Raw genomic sequence first — 16,774 nt, forward strand, 5'->3', positions numbered from 1 at the left:
ATGCTTCATCCAAGGCAACTGAGTTTGTCCTGCTGCCCCGCCATGCGCACATGTCCTGCCCCGCCGTCCGCTGTGCCTGCATCAATGGCGATGTCGGCACCAACCTATGACAACATTGGTGCATACTCGCCCATACAAATCATCTGGTTTCTCACAAGCTGCTGCGAACATCTTAGGTAGAGAGATGCATTTTCCCATGTTCCTTATTTTTGTAGACCAGGACACTGCGCATGGAACTACGGTATGCTTTGACGATAACAACCCAAAAAGACCATATTCTTTCTCATTATGAAGAACTCGTGCAGTACGACGGAACCCGGTCATACCTAGATCTGCCTGCAATACAGCTTCTTGGAAAGTCGTTTGCGTTAAGGGATCGAAGTGCTTACCAAAAGATTGATCAAACTACATAGTTGCTATATACATAGACTATTCATGCATATGCGAGCATTCTCATAATACAGCCTAGATCACTTCACGATAAATCTGCGTTGTGAGACACCAGGTTTGAAATCTGAAGTACCTCCGGCCTCTACAGCGATACGAATTGACCGTAAAATCTTGCAACAAGATTCTCTTACCATAACCTGTCATTCGCATCGCCGCAGCGCTAGAAAAGCTGCACAATCAAATCGCGTTACGGAAAGTCTGAAGACGTGCTTCCTTCGGTATCAGAGCTGATATATACTGCCATGATATCCCGCAAGTATGTGCCGCGCTGGACGTATACTTCAGCTTGACACTTCACGATGTCTGCATTCATGGCAGAGGCTGCAGTGCTTCAAGTATTTTACGAATCATGCTCGTAAGAGCAAAGCGTTGCGAGACTACTACCAAGGCTCCGCTATCAGAAAGAAAAATCTGTCTGGATGCGCGGTTCGCAAAAGAGTCCTGTTCATCTTGAAGTAGAGTTTGATTAAGGCTAGACGAACCGCAAGGACCATATAATGGATATCGGCGAAGTTCGTGATGTTCGTTGACTGGGCTACTGTGAGAAGATCCGACCTGTCGTGCCGTGTTTGCTGTCTACGAAGCTGCTTGTTTTTCATCTGCTGTAGGTCATGATGTACCCTGGAGGTACACAGTGTGTTCCATGTTGGAGGACGAGCAAGACCCAACTTAATGTATACTTTTGAGTAGATGTTGATTGTCAGGTATGGCTCGGAGAGAAGGACCCCGGAACTTCTTGTAACCTCGAAGAGGCTCGTTCCTTGGGAAGTATGCACAAAACCAGAATGTACCCTGGAGGTAGTCGCAGCGTTTCCTATCTAGGAAGACCATGACAAGTTTTAGTGTATACCTTCACGCTAGGGTTTGCTCCTGTGAACGGCGAGCATCATCGTACTATGTGTTGCGCACGGCCAGTCGGCAGCACGCCGGCAATTCAGCGGGGCCGGCAGAACTTCGGCAGAAAATTCTCGTCTACGAGTGCAAAGATTGCGCTTTTTTGTCGGTGCGTGCGGGCCCGTGCGCAACTTCCAGTGTGTATTTAAACTCGTCGTTCTTTGGAATCTTTTCTGCTCACTATGTCGATCATACTTCATAGAATCATTTCTAATAGTATGCATCCTCTTCTGAGTTACTCTAAGTAGCCACAGAATCTCCATCCTGGTTGATGACTATCAGCCTCGGTGTCCTAGAGTGAGGCCTTATTTACGATTGCTTCGGCGATCGTGGCGATGACCTTGTGCTAACCAGCTGTGTACTTCGGTCGCACTGGAAGGCAGGACGTTGACGGCAATCTGACAGGCCTTCTTTTTTCATTGATCTTTTCTGGCTTGCCAGTTGGTCGAGGAAGAATATTCTCCACAACTCCGCAACCCCAATCTGTCATCTGGACTTCGCATCCTCAATACCCACATGAACTCTATCTCGTACATGCGCATGTTGATAGTGGCAGCAATGCATGGAAATCTATCAATCTATGGGAATCGCATCTCCCCAAGCACTTCTCAACACCACCCATACTTCTCGTTCGCGATCCAGTCAATCTTGTCAGCCACTGGTCCATCGTGTTTAGGGTACCACTGCAAGCACGCGATGCTCTCCATGTCCCTATGAATTACCTCTGCAGCTGGGTCCAGCGTCTTCGCAGCTGCTAGCGCCGCTGGTGAGGGTGCCCACATCTCTACATGCTCCATCTTCCATTTCTGTGCCTCTTTCTGCGCCATGGCTAGGAGTGCTGCAATAGCAGCATCGTGACCCTGGTTCACAGATGCGCCATTCGTACTACCCGAAGAACCCTCCCAACTGCCATCCTCGATGACCAGGCGTAGAATATGCAGCGTGTTGCCCTTGGCTTCAGCTGGATTTGCGTTGTACCACATTCTTGTCCAGTAACACCAAATGCGTTTGCCCTTCTCCGTGCCGACAACAGCGCCTTTGATCTCTGGTTGCTTGCCATGCAGCTCATTACCTACAAACTCTTCACGCGCGTGGTGCCACCGAATAGTCTCGATATTGGGTATCAGAGCGACTGCAGTGTTACTGTCTTTCGGTCGTGACTCCAAATTCCGGCGGACGGAGGCCATGTCGATCCTGCACAGCTCCTCCAGATCCTCTGCGTACAACGGACGGGCAGTGGGTAAGCTGCTCGTGTCCTGAGAAGTGGTCCCAGGAATGGAGACATGTGATGAAGTAAAAGGCTCCCAGCCAAAGGTATTGTAGAATTTCTGTCTTTGTTAGAAGTGTATCGTCGTAGGGTATTCAAGCTGCCCACCTTTCCGATATCAGAATATAGGATCGAGAACAGACACTCTTGTCCATTTTCTGTCTGATAAGTTTTCAACGCCTTCCCAAGCTCCGTCATCATTCTTTGCGCATATCCCCGCTTGCGCAGATGTGTTGCACAGAAAACACTCCCAATGCCGTGACATATGACCTCCTTCAGTTCTCCGTTTTGCCACACGAGTGCTTTCTTCCGGTATGTTTCGCAGCTCGCTAATGGCAGCCGAGTGCCTGAATCTGGATCTAAAGGGTTATTTGGCAAAGATGTGTCAACCAAGATCCAGTACGAGATGCCGCCATCGCGCGTTAGAGCCTGTTGTGAAAGAGTAGCCTCACGTCGGAGGTAGGCGGGAAGGGAGAGTGCACCGCGCCATTCACTCCCATTGAGTTTGAACTGTATCTGCTTTTCGGCTTCGGTAGGGTGGACAAGTGCTAGGGAAGGAGCGTCGCCCTTGTTGAGGTTCTCGAGAGCAGGTGTGATAGCCATGTTGTAGGCGGATGTATATCTAGGTTTGGTACGATGGGTTGGCTTGACCCTTTGCGAAGCTAGCTAAGCTCTTATATCTACTGTTCGACAACACTTGTCGTAGGGCGTGACAGGCGTGGATTCGGTCCTGCACAGATGCAGTCTTCCAGATCAAGAGGCTGTAACAACCCAGCAAGGGAAGGAATAGCGGGTCCAGCTACGTCGATACGGATCAAGGATTCGGATAGCTAAGGAATAAAAGGAAGTTGGTACATGTAGCTCTTTGTTTAGTCCAGGTCGCCCCGCGTTTTGACGACTCCATTCCGCCTTGATCTCCGTGTGATCTTATAGCTGACCCCATATCTCCACCAAGGTGTTCCGAGCATACATCATGTTGCTCGCGGCCCGAGGTGTGCCGTGGCAAAGCGAGAGTTCGATGTCACAGCTTACGACGGGTCATGTGCGGGTGTCCGATTTGTGAGTAGCTCGTGTCTTGCATCGGGCCAGGCATCGGAGCAGGAATTTACTTGTCATATACTCACACGCTGCGCGCACCCATTGGCAGCATCTCCGATACCGATTACAGACATTGCTTCTTCTCAGCCTTGTGCGACGTGCGCGCAGGCTCGTGACAAAATGGTTAGCGGCAGTTGGGCTAGCGGGACCAGCCAACTGCACGATCATCCGGGCGAGACGCCCATCTCCCGCGCTCCAGAGCGGCGTAGTATCCCTTCACGACAACTAGTCATCTCTGTTTTGCTGAACACTGGCGGCGCTGTAATGGCTGTACATCAATACTTGGGTATGCGCTGTTGTGGCACATAGCTACTGCCTCTGCTCTCACCCTACTGGTGCCGCTGCCCGTTCCGCTCGCTGTTCCGCGATAGCTCTTCGATCTCTCGCCAGCCTGCGCCCTGAAACCCTTACGCCGCTGCAAGCTGCAGTGCGAAACGCCTGCTCTTCTCTTGATCTCGCTTTGCTTCTTCTTCGTCCCCCTTCAGCTAGTGCCCATCAGTCGGTGAGAGGCCTCCAGCAACTGGTGGGGTGAGTGACAAGGCTACATTCAAGTGAATTGAGCTGGTCTGAATCACCTAAACACTACACACGTTTGCGTCACCATCGCCCCCTCACTCTTTCTCCTGATTTCGACTAGATACAATTAATTTTTAATATTTGGTCTTCTACTTCCAAGGTCCTCAAGAACTGCCCAATCGCTTCGGTAACAACCTTCCACAGTCGAGACTACTATCAATCAGCCTTACAACCGCTGTTTTGGAAAAACCCCAATGGATCCGACTGGCACTCATCGCGATCATGAAGTGGTTGACTTGCTCTCTGATAGTGAGACGGAGGATGAAAGCTTCACGAGACGCGAATTGGAAGATTTCGACGCACGATCTGCAGCGGAGTTTGCTCACGACTACCCTGAAATGGATGACCCTATCGCAGATTTTCGCACTCAACTCCGGGAACACGACCACCAATTCATCGATTTGACCGAAATCCCAGACGTTGATGTTCCGCCATCTGACGCTGTTGTGGTAGAAGAACAAGAGCCACAGCCTGAGGGACGAGCCCCTGAATGGGGAGATGAAGCTACAGTCGTCACCGAAGCGGCCTGCTTGCAGATGGTATTGAGCGTGTTGCCAGACATCTCGGTCGATTATGTTCTCAAGTTGATTCAAGAAAAAACGACAGACACCACGCGAACAACAGCACAGTGCGAGCACTTCCTGACCGAGCTATTAGAGGGCGATCCATATCCCAAAGAGTCGGATGACGCGAACAACAAGAAAAGGAAGAGGGAAGATGAAGCTGAGAGTGAACTGAGCACCTACGAGAAAGCCGAGCGTGACCCCGAGATCGGTGGTTATGAACATGACGCGTAAGTACTCACTTCTTCACAAATTCTGTGGCGCAATGCTTGTATTCTGCTGGCTTCGCACATCGATACAGTATTAGATTGAGACACATTGCCATTTTCTGCTCGTATTGAAGGGAGTATTCTGAGGTTTTGCCACGCCTCGAACCATGGAACGATCTCCGTGCTCGCAATGCTGGCAACGTCACGCCTTCTTTGTACCTATCTACCCCTCTCGGCCAGACTTCTAACATTAATTTTCGCAGAACAGAGTTGCTAAAGGACGAGTTTCTCACTGTACCTGTACGGCATATTACGAGAGTTCTCAAGGAAGAAAAGACTCTTTACAAAGCCTACGGCGTTCTTGAACAACAAGTGCGCGATTACGCGCACGTTGCCAAGACGTTTTCGTTAATCAACAAGTCCCGTAACAAGCGCGGTGTTCAACTCCAGTTGATTGAGCAAGGTAGCCAGATACCCAAGGAGTTGCACGCGGCGAAGAAGAAGCGCGAAGTCGAAGCGGGTAAGTCGCACCTCGTAGTAGTCTATCTCATGAACCAAATTAATGATCAACAGCCAAACGCCAGAAGGTCAAAGACGCTGAGTTGGCTGAAGAAGCCAATTTGAAACACGCGGAAATGAACAATGAGATGGGCGAATGTGTATGCTGCTTTGACGACGTTCCTCTGAACCGCATGATTAGCTGCAACGGAGACATTATCCACTTCTATTGTGTAAACTGTCCTCGTCAGCAGATTGAGACGCAGATGGGTCAGTCTCGCTGCAGACCCAAGTGTTTTGGAGTCGATGATTGCAACGGAACATTTACGCGACGACAATTGCAACAAGTCTTGAGCGACACGACTTTCGAGCGACTAGAGCACATGCAACAGAGAGAAGACTTGGAAGCGGCTGGTCTGGACTTTCTCTCCGAATGCCCATTCTGCGACTTCAGAATGGAGTGCCTGCCAGTCGAGGTCGACAAGGAGTTTCGATGCGAGAATCCCAAGTGTGGCAAGACGAGCTGCCGTATTTGTGAGAAAGAGTCGCATATCCCGCTCAGCTGCGAAGAATCCAAGAAAGACGGCCAGATAACCTTACGACACATCGTCGAAGAAGCTATGTCAGCAGCCCTGATACGACATTGCAACAAATGTAAACATCCATTCATCAAAGAACTTGGCTGCAACAAGATGACATGTACGCACTGTAGGAACGTGCAGTGGTAAGCTCCAACATGAAAGTGTCGTCACTGAAGCTAATTGCAATGCAGCTACGTTTGCTCCAAAAACGTGACCGACTATAACCACTTTGGCAATGCTGTGGGAGGCAAATGTCCGTTACACGAGAATATTGAAGACCGCCATGAACAAGAGGTTAAGAGGGCAGCTGATGAAGCCATGGCCAAAGTTCGGGCTGACAATCCAGACCTTTCAGATGCGGATCTGATGGTGCAGGTATCAGATCGTGTCAAGCAAGCAGAGGATGCGCGCAAAGGTCGAGCAACAGCAGAAGCACAAGCATTCCCTTACCACATGGTTGGAGAGCAGCTCAGACATGCGCCTGTAGGGCCTCCCTTGCCTGCGATACCGGCCTTTGGCCGCCCTCCACCAGTGAATTTGGCCCCAGATCGGTATGTGCACCCTCACCCAGGAGTTATTCCTGTACCCGCCTTTGGATACCGGGTCCAACCGATCCCCTTCTATCAACCCTTCTATCCCGTTCAACATATTGGTTACTATGGTGCTGTTCCACCACAACAGTTTGTGCAACACCCCATGGTTGCGCCATGCCTACGCTGTCATTTGTATCATCCGCCTAACCAATATTGCTAGACCTCGGCCATTAGACGCCCTTTGGGATATGCTTCCACCCAACCCGCTCCGGAATCTCGTCAACGCGGTCGGACCAGACGATGAACGAGTTCAACAGGCACATCGTCCCGCTGCTGTTGGAGCTGTCGATCGTTTCAACCTTGACCGAGTCCAACTTGGTCATCACCACGATCACCGCGACATGTTTCGTCGACCTCAAGAGGCCAATCACCAGGCCCCACAGGTCGACCGGGAAGCTAGAGTGATTGCTGCCGGACTTCGGCTTCAAGAGGCCAACCGTGATTATCTTGAGTTTCGACAACAGCGGCGAGACATGAGGCGACTGCAGAGGCTTGAAGCCGATGGCGCTCAGGTGGAAGGGCTGCTGCAGCGAGATGCTGAGGCGTATGTTGAAGCTCGTCGAACTGTGGTGGCTGAGAGGCGCCGGGATCGTGCCCCAGCGGCAGTGCCAGCGCTCAGAGCCAGAAGACCGCATGCCCCTTGAGGATGGTAGCGGTTCGTTTCCTTCGCTTTACAACGTTCTCGATACTACATGGCATGACATCAGGGGATTGGGCTATGCACGATGCGTATATGCACCGGGTGATTCGTAAAAGATGACGAACATTTGATACCTTTTAGAACATTCAAGTAGCGCAAGGATGGTCACAGGCTTATAACTTATCGATTCATCTAATTGAAAATACTAGAGAAACTTGTCTTTGAACTACCCTCGTCCTTGCTCTCGAATTTGGCTTTGCCTTCTTCTATCCAATTCTCAAAGCTGAAGACACCTGCCTGCACACTGCGTATTGGTATGACACTGGCGCCACCCAGATCCCTTCCTTCCCTTTCTCTCAGTATCCCTAGCTCAAAAGCTTCCTCGTCGAGCTCCTCTCTAAACAAGGCCTGCTTCGCTTTGCCTCTCCCCTTCTTCTGCAAACTAGGTTGGACCGGCACCCATGTCTCTGTGTGTCCCATGGGCGGGTCGATTTCAGGCTCATCCTTGAGTTCCATACTGATGTTGAATGAGCAGTTTGGTGGTAATGGATCGAGTCGCGGAGCACGCACCGCAAGCGCAATCAAGGCAGCGCGGTACTGTTCGCTGATGTCGGCATGGACATCGACATCGAGTGGTTTTGTCTTCTTTCTCTTGATAGTGCCATCATCATTGTATTCGACCTCGGGCACCCGTGTCTCATCTTCCCACTCAATGTCTATGTTGCGGTCCCCCTTGGCTACGACTGGGAAGGCGCTCACGTCGAACATGTAGCGCTCCATTATCTTGCCGCTGCCTGACCCTTCGCCCTCATCCGGGTAGCTGAAGATGACGATGGCGATCCTGGCGACGATGCCGTTGATGAGCTCTTCGCGCACGGCTTTTATGGCGTCGTTGACCCACTCGCAGACGAGCGGATGGCGCGATTGGTAGACGGGGGCATTGTGAAAGCGGGCTTTGGCGAAGGAGGTGGGTGGATAGAGTTCGCGGAGGCACAGGAGCGTGTGCGTGTAAGCTGTGAGGAAGACGGTGAAGTGGGAGAGGTTCTGGAGGTATGTTGGTGCCATGTTCCGTGCGCCTATTCGGAGTTGGGTGTGATCATGACGCAGACGCGTCTCGTCGCGTGTGCGTGAAGGCCGCTAGCGTATCGATGAATGGCTGGCTGGCTGCCTCAAGGCTCTGGTAGGGTTGGTGGTGATCGGTATGGCAGATGTCGTGCGTACGCTGTGTTGACTGCCCCTGGCATTGTTGAGAAGACCAACGTGGCAGGCAGGTGAGGGTCGTGGGAGGGCGAGCGAAGGTGCAGCCGCCCAGGTGTCGCGTTTCCTTCCCACGACCGGGAAGAAGCATCGTCGTCACCGCCCATCGGAGCGCATCGTGGTAATTGGCCACCTCGTCCCTTGCTGCAACTCAGCCGATGCTCCCAAACAGCCTCTTCTCTCGACATCCCCACGGTACATCCATCCGTCAGCCCTGGTAGGCTTATTGCTTCAGTTATAGCATCCGCTTAGCCACCCACCCCACTACCCAGAGATTCACGGAGTTGCCCCGCATCTCCGGGCGCGTTCTTTTTCCTCGTGCTCAATCGCCCAGCAACACCCATCAACAAACGCGTCAACAATCGATCCATCTTGCTCGCCAGCCGTTTTGGGGAGCGCTAGACGTGCCGACTAGCTCTATACGCGCAGGCCCCACGTTGAACATGGAGGACCAACTAGTCCAGCTGCTGTCAGCGACCCAAACCGCCCAGGAGGACACCCGCAAACACGCTGAGCAGCAGCTCCTCTCCCTCTACGGCCACCAGGAGCTCCCGCTAGGCCTCATTGGCATCGCCTGCCATGAGAGCGTACCTCTCAACATCCGACAGGCTGCCCTGCTGTACATAAAGAACATCGTGCTGGCAGGATGGAGCTCCAGTATCGACGAATGGAAAGGGCAGGCGCTGGTCACAGACGAGAACAAGGCCATATTACGGCAACAGTTGCTCACTCTCGCCACATCGGACCAGCTTGACCGCAAGCTCAAGGCCGCCGCAGGCCTCGTCGTCAGCAAGATCGCAAGCGCCGACTACCCCATTGAATGGCCAGATCTTCTCGACAATCTTCTCGCACTGATACCGAATGCGACAGAAGGCCAGCTTCATGGCGCTCTCAGAGTCCTCGGCGAGCTGGTTGAAGACTCGTTCAACGAACAGACCTTCTTTGCCGTAGCGCCTCAGATGATCAAGGTCCTGTACGATGTGGCCACCAACGACCAGAGGAAGCCGACAATGAGGGCCTTGGCTTGCAAAGTCTTCCACGGCTGCTTCGATATACTAGAGTTGGTGCTGGAGGATCACAAGGCCATGGTCAAGAGCTTTGCCGACGAGATACTCAAGGAGTGGATTCCCTTTTTCGTCAACGTCCTGAACACTAGGCTCCCTGACCCGCCGTCGCAAGAAGAAGAAGACCAGGATACACCGAATGCCTCACTTTACAAGGGACAGATCGCTCTCAAGCTACAGTGTGTCAAGGTTAGTCATGTCGTATGATTCACTGCATACCTTGTAGTACTAAAGAACCAACAGGTCCTTATGCGCATACGGTCCCTCTTTCCTGCCATCATATCGCCACAAAGTATCGTCCTATTCCAGGCCACCTGGCAAGAGCTTTCGTTGCTTGAACCGGCATACTCTCTCATGTACATTCAAGAAGATCGTCAAAGCAGGCTAGAAGATGGCGATGGTCTGCCGTATACTCTGGACTTCCTAATCCTTGAAGAGCTGGACTTTATGCAGGCGTGCCTCCGCGCACCTCCGGTCCGCGCACAACTCGAACAGGAACTCCAGAACCAGGCGCCCGAAAACTCATGGGTCACCCAGGTTATGAAGCTGGCTGTGGCGTACGCGCAAATTACTACTGAAGAGGAGGGACTCTGGGATGTGGATGTAAACATCTTCTTGAGTGAGGAGACGAGTGTGACGGCGAATTACACACCCCGAACGGCCTGTGGTGATCTCGTTATCAAGCTTGGCGAATGGCTCACAGAACCTACCGTCAACGGCTTATTGACTTACACAAGAGCGCTATATTCTGAGTCCAAGGGTTGGAAAGCTGAAGAGGCTGCGCTCTATGTGCTGAACCAGCTGTTGAGTGACTTCCAAGACGTAGAGAAGCAGATCAGTCCAGATACTGCGAGCGGCTACGTCGACTTTATCCGATATGCCATGCAGCAGCCCGACGCTTTCCTTCGAGCACGCGGTTACCTAGTCGCCGGGAGTCTGACAAGAACATCAGGAGATGCTCTGCAACAGCTTGGCACCTCATTCCTTGAGGCATCTCTGCAGGCCATTCCATCTGACGAGTCCGACGTTGTCCAAGTGTCGTGCATCCGAGCTCTGCAATACTATCTCCAGGCGCTCCCACACGCGACCACACAGCCAATACAGAACACCATCATCATGGCTATCAGTAATTACCTTGCCGCGCAAGACATGTCAGAGCTCAGCGACAGTGAGGATCTCATGGTTACTCTGGTCGAAACACTGCGAGATGCTATACTCATTGATACACGGATATGCATTACAGACAACGGTCTCGATACGCTTTTCCGGGTCGCCAGTCATCAAGCTAACAACTTCCAACTCACCATGCTAGTCACCGAGGCATTCGAAGAGGTGACTGAGACTATTGCGCGAATGGGTGGTGATGCATACGTCCAACTTTGCGCAAGGGTCCTTCCATCACTTATGGGCGCTTTCGACGTCGGAAGTTTGACGGAGGAGAACGCCTTGTGCAACTTTGCTGCCGACCTCCTTGCCGTGCTTGCCGAGCATGGACCAGAGCCACTTCCTGCTGGATTCGTTGCGACGACCATGCCAAAACTTACACGAGTGCTTCTGGGCTCCACCGATGAGGAGTTGCTGAAGTCCGCCACGACTGCAGTAAAGAACATCATCTCGCACGACCACCAACAACTCTTCGAATGGCGGGACGACACTGGAAAGGCTGGCCTCGAGGTCACTCTCATTATTGTTTCGCGTCTGTTGTCTTCGTGCAGTGATCACGCTGCTGGCGAGGTTGGTGCACTTGCCGCCGAAGTAGTGGAGAAGGCTGGCCATGAAAGACTTGGTCCTTATCTGGAGCAACTCCTGCGAAGTGTCGCAGTCCGTCTTGCACAGGCGGGACAAGCTCAATTCATTCAAAGTCTGACGCTTGTGTTCGCGCGTTTGAGCTTGAATCACGCCTCGGAGGTGGTGGACTTCCTGGCCGGCCAGGATATCGAAGGTCAAAACGGCCTCCAGGTCGTCCTAGCGAAGTGGCTCGAGAATTCGATCAACTTCGCCGGCTACGATGAAATCCGACAAAAGTACGTACGAACCTCTCCGGAAATCGAGCAGTTCACATACGAACGGAGATTGCCTATCAGAAGGCTTCAGACCGTTCGGAATAAGTTGAACTCCCCTCTTCCGCTTCCTTCTATTAATTGTACACTGTTGCTGACTATGTGTTTTAGTGTTATCGCCCTCTCGAAACTATACGATTTGAAGGACCCTCGTGTTGCACAGGTGCAAGTGCAGGGCGACTTGATACCAAACAATGACGGCCGCATCATGACCAGAAGTCGTGCGAAAAATAGTAAGCTTCTTCCATCATCTATCTTCTTGTTTACCTTTACGTTGTCATTACTTGGCTCGATAAGTGTCATGTTGTGGAGCATGCTTGTAGGCTACCGCGTCATTCTTGCATCCAAGCAATGCAAATCCCTTTTGTTTCCATCCACAAACTGACGCTCGAATCAGATCCTGACAAATATACCATAGTTCCTGCCCCTCTCAAGATTCTCAAAGTTCTCGTCGTCGAACTTCAGTCCGCCTCTGGCGCACCCCTCGACGCACAAGCTGCTGCTGAGCTCGCCGAAGAAGATTCCGGTGATGATGACTGGGAGGATGAGGTGAATCCGTTCGTCGATCTTGGCAGTGGCTTTAGCAGAGAGCAATTGATGGCGTTTGCCGCTGAGGAGCCGGGCGGTGGTCGTCAGCGCGACGATGAGACTCAAGGCTTCCTAGTCGACTTCTTCAAGCGCGCGGCGACCACGCAGGGCTTTGCTGAAGAGTTCGGTCAGCTCACGGAGGAAGAGCAGCAACGGCTAAGAGATAGCGCTGCATAGTAAGTGTTGACGTATACGCGGTCTATACAACGGGCTGGGAATCTCTCTAGACTGTATGAATATGCGGTGGCATTCAAAGGTGTGATCCTCCTTGTCTCCGTCTGCATTTTGCATGAGATGCTTCACCACTAGGATTAATAGATATGACGTTGGATGAAGGATCACAATCAATAGATGATAGGAAAAGTCGCTTTTAGGAAAGACTAGCTACACTTAAGTTTAGCAAATACCATGAACACATACATATGAAGAAGCTTGTTTCGTTCATGAAATGTACCATCATGTATACCATACCGTGATGTTATGCGTGGTAACTTACTTTGTCAATGTATCAAGAAAGTTAAGGATAGGTTTTCTTACTACTCATAAAAACCTATCTCTTTGTACAAACAGCTCATGTCATATGTTTGCCGCGCCACCTGAACACTGTGATGCTCATGACCCATGAGAGGCCACATGCTGCGATTGGGTCTCTACTTCTCAAGTACGTGATTTTGCGCTGTCCTATTCAAATATGTTCCATGTAGTTGCACCATTCTTCATGGTAAGCAGGTGTGCCTTCTTCCTTTCATGGCGTCGGTGCTGGCGATACGCGCTAACGCGCGCGCTGAGTGGGGCATTTTGTGGTGGCTGGGAAATGACAGTTTGTCCATCGAGCGCACACTTAAGAGTATTCATACCTAGACGTCGTGGCATGTCACGTTCGTCGTGGATCGCGAACGGTACGTATAACGGATTTGCAACTAATACCGGGCGATAGCCTAAATAGACGCGTTATGCCGCTCATTCTTAATTGTCTAGTGGAGCATGCCCAGTGAGCCGGTGCTACTAAATTGTGTCGCGACGGCGATGGGTTTACATACACATAGCAGTCCGTCTGTTTGAGAACCACTCTGGATATAGGCATATGTACCGGATGTCATATGGTTGGCTCGCTCGATACCCAGGAAGATGGCGACCAGCCAGCTGCAGCGCATTGCCGCCAATCGGTATATCGTTATCCGCGGGGGCCAATCGAGGAACAGCACTCTACTTTCTTTGACTGTACTACAGTCTTAAACTTCTACCATCGCAATCGCTATGTCTGCTATCCAAAATTCGCCCATTATGAGCGAAAAGGCTACAGTCGTCACTCGTACTCCAACGCAAGACCAGCCACCAGACACAGCACCGTACTCCATCTTCACCCGTGGCGAAAAGCGGTGGATCGTTTTCCTCGTCGCATACGCTGGACTCTTTTCTCCTCTCAGTAGCTTCATCTACTATCCGGCATTGTACAATCTTGCGCACGATCTGAAAATTACACTCACCATGGCTAATCTATCAATCACGACCTATATGCTTGTATCTGGAATAGCGCCTTCAATACTGGGTGACATGGCTGATACCATGGGTCGCCGACCATTGTTTCTACTCGCTATACTTATATACACTATTGCCAATGTGGGATTGGCCGTTCAAAGATCATATCCAGCATTACTTATACTGCGGATGTTGCAGAGTGCTGGCTCAAGTGGTGAGTACATGAGAATGTTTTTGCCTGAATATTTTTGCTGATATATGCACCATTAAGGAACGATTTCATTCGGCTACGCCGTCGTCAGTGACATTGCTACGCCTGCTGAACGAGGCGGGTTTATCGGAGCAGTCCTACTCGGGTATGCTATGACTATGTGCCAAAGATGACGATACTGTTCTAAACATCACACCTTAGCCCGAACGTAGCACCCAGTCTCGGTCCTGTCCTGGGAGGCATACTCGTACAGTACGCTGGATGGCCTTGGATCTTCTGGACGCTTGCGATACTGTCCGGCATCAACTTCTGCATACTCGCCATTACGCTCCCAGAGACCGCTCGAAAGATCGTCGGAAACGGGTCGATTATGCCTGCACGTCTTCTTAACAGATCTTACTTGACTCACATGAAGCTCAAATCGAACAAATCATCAACCGCAAGTTCTGAGGGCTCAACGGATGTTCAGCGGACGAGAATGCCCAGCCTCAAACCATGTTTCAAAGCTCTTTGGCAGAAGGAGAACGCATTGATTATGCTCATCAACGGGTTGTTCTACATGACTTACTGCTGTGTTCAAGCGTCACTTTCGACCCTTTTCATAACGATCTATGGCTTCGAGGAACTATACGCTGGCTTAATATATATTCCATTCGGAGTCGGTTGCGCTTTGGCTTCTTATACTTGCGGTCAGTAGCACACGCCATATACACATAGTGTGGGAGCTGACAAACGCAGGCTATGTCATGAACTGGGAGTATCGGAGAGTCGCTTCCAGCTTGGGTTTCTCAATCGATCGAACACGCGGTGATGACCTCCTGGAATTTCCCATAGAGAAGGCTCGCTTGCGCGCCACGTATTTCTACATGGGTGCTGCAGCTGTGACCACCATTGGGTACGGATGGGCTTTGGATAGGCATACGCATTTCGCCATACCTCTGGTTCTCCAGTTCTTCATCGGTGCCTCGATCACCGGGGTATTCAACGCTTGCGGCACTTTACTTGTCGATGTCAATCCGATCCGCCCCGCAACAGCTAGTGCAGCTGCCAATCTATTCCGTTGCCTGCTTGCCGCCGCAGCTCTAGCAGCCTTAGATGCTATCATCTCAAAGCTAGGAACTGGATGGACTTTCACATTGTTGACAGGCCTTACTTTATTAGCAGTGCCTATGGCATTTCTACTACAACACGCTGGAAAAAGTTGGAGACAGAAAAGTCGGAACCAGTCATCAAAGTGATGACATCGAGGACTTTTGCTGAACTTGATGGTATATTTGGGAACTATCAATATGACGCAGGTCTACACCGACAATGCGGGAATATTTGGATTGTTCCAATTGTCTGCCTGCCTGACATAGCTATCTCCTCCTTGCCATACGGTTGCAGGTACCTCGCCCTGCACTTTACTTCGCGGAGGTTCTTCTCCTGTCGGGTATGGTGCGTACTTGTCGACTAGGTAGCACATGTCGTTGTAGGCCCTATGATCATGTGAGTCAATTTGACATTCCATCTTGATAACTGCGACTTACGTTTCTCTAACGATAGACCCAGGATGATGCGCCGAATGGATGGTGTTCATCTTGATACAGTACAAACGATTGCGGTCTTCGAATTCCTCTGCCGGCTCACTCACAGTCATGTTCCGGAGGTACTGTCGCTTGTATTCTCGCGATTTGATCTTATGCCTTTCGCATCGCCACATACCAATCTCCATTTCATGGTGAGCGTAATATGCGCCAGCATCGAAAATATAGACGTTCCCATTCGAAAGATCTGTCCCGACGTTACCTTCCCAAAGGTCTCCGTGGATGAGCGATGGTTTGATCTGACGGCCATCTTCTTCGAGCGCGCCCAAAAGCCTTGGGATCACATGGCTAAGTGTGCGCTCTGCGACTGCCTCAAATTCCGGCCATGGGCTGCATTCTTGCTTTTCGATGACGAGAGCAGCTCGAAGCAGCTTCGTGAAGAAATTCGTCCAACTCGGGTCCCAAGCAACTTCCTGGGCGAACCTGCCATGACAAGTAGAGATGTGGAAACCAAACATCCCAGTCGGAGATTCACTTGTCCTGTGGAGTTCTGCAAGCTTGGCGCAGAACTGGACGGGGTCCGGCATGTCATTGGTCATGTTGATGAAGTCGCATAGGAAGAAGTACGTCTCTGGCGCCTTCATTTTGAATTTACCCCAAGTCAGAGGCTTGGGAATAAATCCTGGCGAAGTCTGGTAGAGAGAGCTCATGGAATTGAACTCTCCCTCCATCATCACGCGACCAGGCTCTTCGGTCGCAATCTTGAGGAAGAACTTCTTCTCAACTCCGCTAGGAAGCAAAACGTTCAGACGGGCTGTAACAGTCCACGCGGAGGAGCCATAGCTGTGCGCAGAAAGAACTTTGCTGCCCTCTGGTAGAGCTGTACAAGGCTGTGAGCTCTAATCATATTATGAACCCTGTAAGGACTTGCCTTGGACCACGGCCTCATCAAGAGGAAAGTCACCCTCAACACCGGCGCTCGGGCCTTCTTTCTTCGCGATTGAGTGTACTGATTTCGACATGCCAGGCAAAAGTAAAGTGGAGCTCTTAGGATCTTCTGTATGTGACTAAGAGCAGACCTTCTTGTTATACAAACATGTGAACTAAAAGTTCCCACGATAACTCACGTGTCTGTTACATGCAAACACCCGTATGAGTGGCGCTTCCGGTCAGCGGCTAAAGAGGCCCTCTATTCGTTGTAGTGGGTGAGGCACTGTTTC

General features: G+C 51.1%; 6 protein-coding genes across 6 annotated transcripts; 3 read left to right on the top strand and 3 right to left on the bottom strand.

Moving 5' to 3' along the window:
• Nucleotides 1–1,952: 1,952 nt before the first annotated feature.
• Nucleotides 1,953–3,214, bottom strand: CC77DRAFT_1093519 (hypothetical protein; the record flags this gene model as incomplete). The annotated part of the gene is made up of 2 exons (XM_018529684.1): nt 1,953–2,672; nt 2,720–3,214. The coding sequence occupies 2 exons, from the start codon at nt 3,212–3,214 to the stop codon at nt 1,953–1,955; spliced, it is 1,215 nt and encodes a 404-aa protein (XP_018387475.1).
• A 1,265-nt stretch (nt 3,215–4,479) lies between these two features.
• CC77DRAFT_932082 (ubiquitin conjugating enzyme 7 interacting protein 1) lies at nt 4,480–6,889 on the top strand (the record flags this gene model as incomplete). The annotated part of the gene is made up of 4 exons (XM_018534245.1): nt 4,480–5,078; nt 5,321–5,577; nt 5,631–6,279; nt 6,328–6,889. The coding sequence occupies 4 exons, from the start codon at nt 4,480–4,482 to the stop codon at nt 6,887–6,889; spliced, it is 2,067 nt and encodes a 688-aa protein (XP_018387476.1).
• Nucleotides 6,890–7,225: 336 nt separating this feature from the next.
• On the bottom strand, nt 7,226–8,752 carry CC77DRAFT_782121 (DNA-binding protein). The gene has a single exon (XM_018533150.1). The coding sequence runs from the start codon at nt 8,432–8,434 to the stop codon at nt 7,562–7,564; it is 873 nt and encodes a 290-aa protein (XP_018387477.1). The 5' UTR covers nt 8,435–8,752; the 3' UTR covers nt 7,226–7,561.
• CC77DRAFT_1019061 (ARM repeat-containing protein) lies at nt 8,601–12,768 on the top strand. Its single transcript, XM_018524742.1, has 4 exons — nt 8,601–9,879; nt 9,934–11,714; nt 11,862–11,983; nt 12,148–12,768. The coding sequence occupies exons 1-4, from the start codon at nt 9,070–9,072 to the stop codon at nt 12,513–12,515; spliced, it is 3,081 nt and encodes a 1,026-aa protein (XP_018387478.1). The 5' UTR covers nt 8,601–9,069; the 3' UTR covers nt 12,516–12,768.
• A 696-nt stretch (nt 12,769–13,464) lies between these two features.
• CC77DRAFT_776271 (MFS general substrate transporter) lies at nt 13,465–15,410 on the top strand. Its single transcript, XM_018533141.1, has 4 exons — nt 13,465–14,031; nt 14,089–14,173; nt 14,230–14,717; nt 14,767–15,410. The coding sequence occupies exons 1-4, from the start codon at nt 13,596–13,598 to the stop codon at nt 15,264–15,266; spliced, it is 1,509 nt and encodes a 502-aa protein (XP_018387479.1). The 5' UTR covers nt 13,465–13,595; the 3' UTR covers nt 15,267–15,410.
• Nucleotides 15,194–16,593, bottom strand: CC77DRAFT_959862 (hypothetical protein). The gene is made up of 3 exons (XM_018535587.1): nt 16,486–16,593; nt 15,558–16,434; nt 15,194–15,506 (listed from the first exon to the last, which is right to left on the bottom strand). Exons 1-3 carry the CDS (start codon nt 16,574–16,576, stop codon nt 15,329–15,331), a joined length of 1,146 nt encoding a protein of 381 aa, XP_018387480.1. The 5' UTR covers nt 16,577–16,593; the 3' UTR covers nt 15,194–15,328.
• Nucleotides 16,594–16,774: the final 181 nt, after the last annotated feature.

Source organism: Alternaria alternata (genome assembly GCF_001642055.1).
Source record: "Alternaria alternata strain SRC1lrK2f unplaced genomic scaffold CC77scaffold_7, whole genome shotgun sequence".
Lineage (NCBI taxonomy): Eukaryota > Fungi > Ascomycota > Dothideomycetes > Pleosporales > Pleosporaceae > Alternaria > Alternaria alternata.

What these genes read in the sequence shown, in the direction of transcription:
- CC77DRAFT_1019061 (XM_018524742.1), top strand. Translation starts at nt 9,070, where the DNA reads ATGGAGGACCAACTAGTCCAGCTGCTGTCAGCGACCCAAACCGCCCAG. An exon ending in TACGATGAAATCCGACAAAA is followed by an intron (nt 11,715 to 11,861) that starts GTACGTACGAAC and finishes TATGTGTTTTAG; the next exon opens with TGTTATCGCCCTCTCGAAAC. An exon ending in CAGAAGTCGTGCGAAAAATA is followed by an intron (nt 11,984 to 12,147) that starts GTAAGCTTCTTC and finishes CGCTCGAATCAG; the next exon opens with ATCCTGACAAATATACCATA.
- CC77DRAFT_959862 (XM_018535587.1), bottom strand. Translation starts at nt 16,576, where the DNA reads ATGTCGAAATCAGTACACTCAATCGCGAAGAAAGAAGGCCCGAGCGCC. An exon ending in TGATGAGGCCGTGGTCCAAG is followed by an intron (nt 16,435 to 16,485) that starts GCAAGTCCTTAC and finishes AGCCTTGTACAG; the next exon opens with CTCTACCAGAGGGCAGCAAA. An exon ending in GGGTCTATCGTTAGAGAAAC is followed by an intron (nt 15,507 to 15,557) that starts GTAAGTCGCAGT and finishes ACATGATCATAG; the next exon opens with GGCCTACAACGACATGTGCT.
- CC77DRAFT_782121 (XM_018533150.1), bottom strand. Translation starts at nt 8,434, where the DNA reads ATGGCACCAACATACCTCCAGAACCTCTCCCACTTCACCGTCTTCCTC.
- CC77DRAFT_776271 (XM_018533141.1), top strand. Translation starts at nt 13,596, where the DNA reads ATGTCTGCTATCCAAAATTCGCCCATTATGAGCGAAAAGGCTACAGTC. An exon ending in GCAGAGTGCTGGCTCAAGTG is followed by an intron (nt 14,032 to 14,088) that starts GTGAGTACATGA and finishes TGCACCATTAAG; the next exon opens with GAACGATTTCATTCGGCTAC. An exon ending in ATCGGAGCAGTCCTACTCGG is followed by an intron (nt 14,174 to 14,229) that starts GTATGCTATGAC and finishes ATCACACCTTAG; the next exon opens with CCCGAACGTAGCACCCAGTC.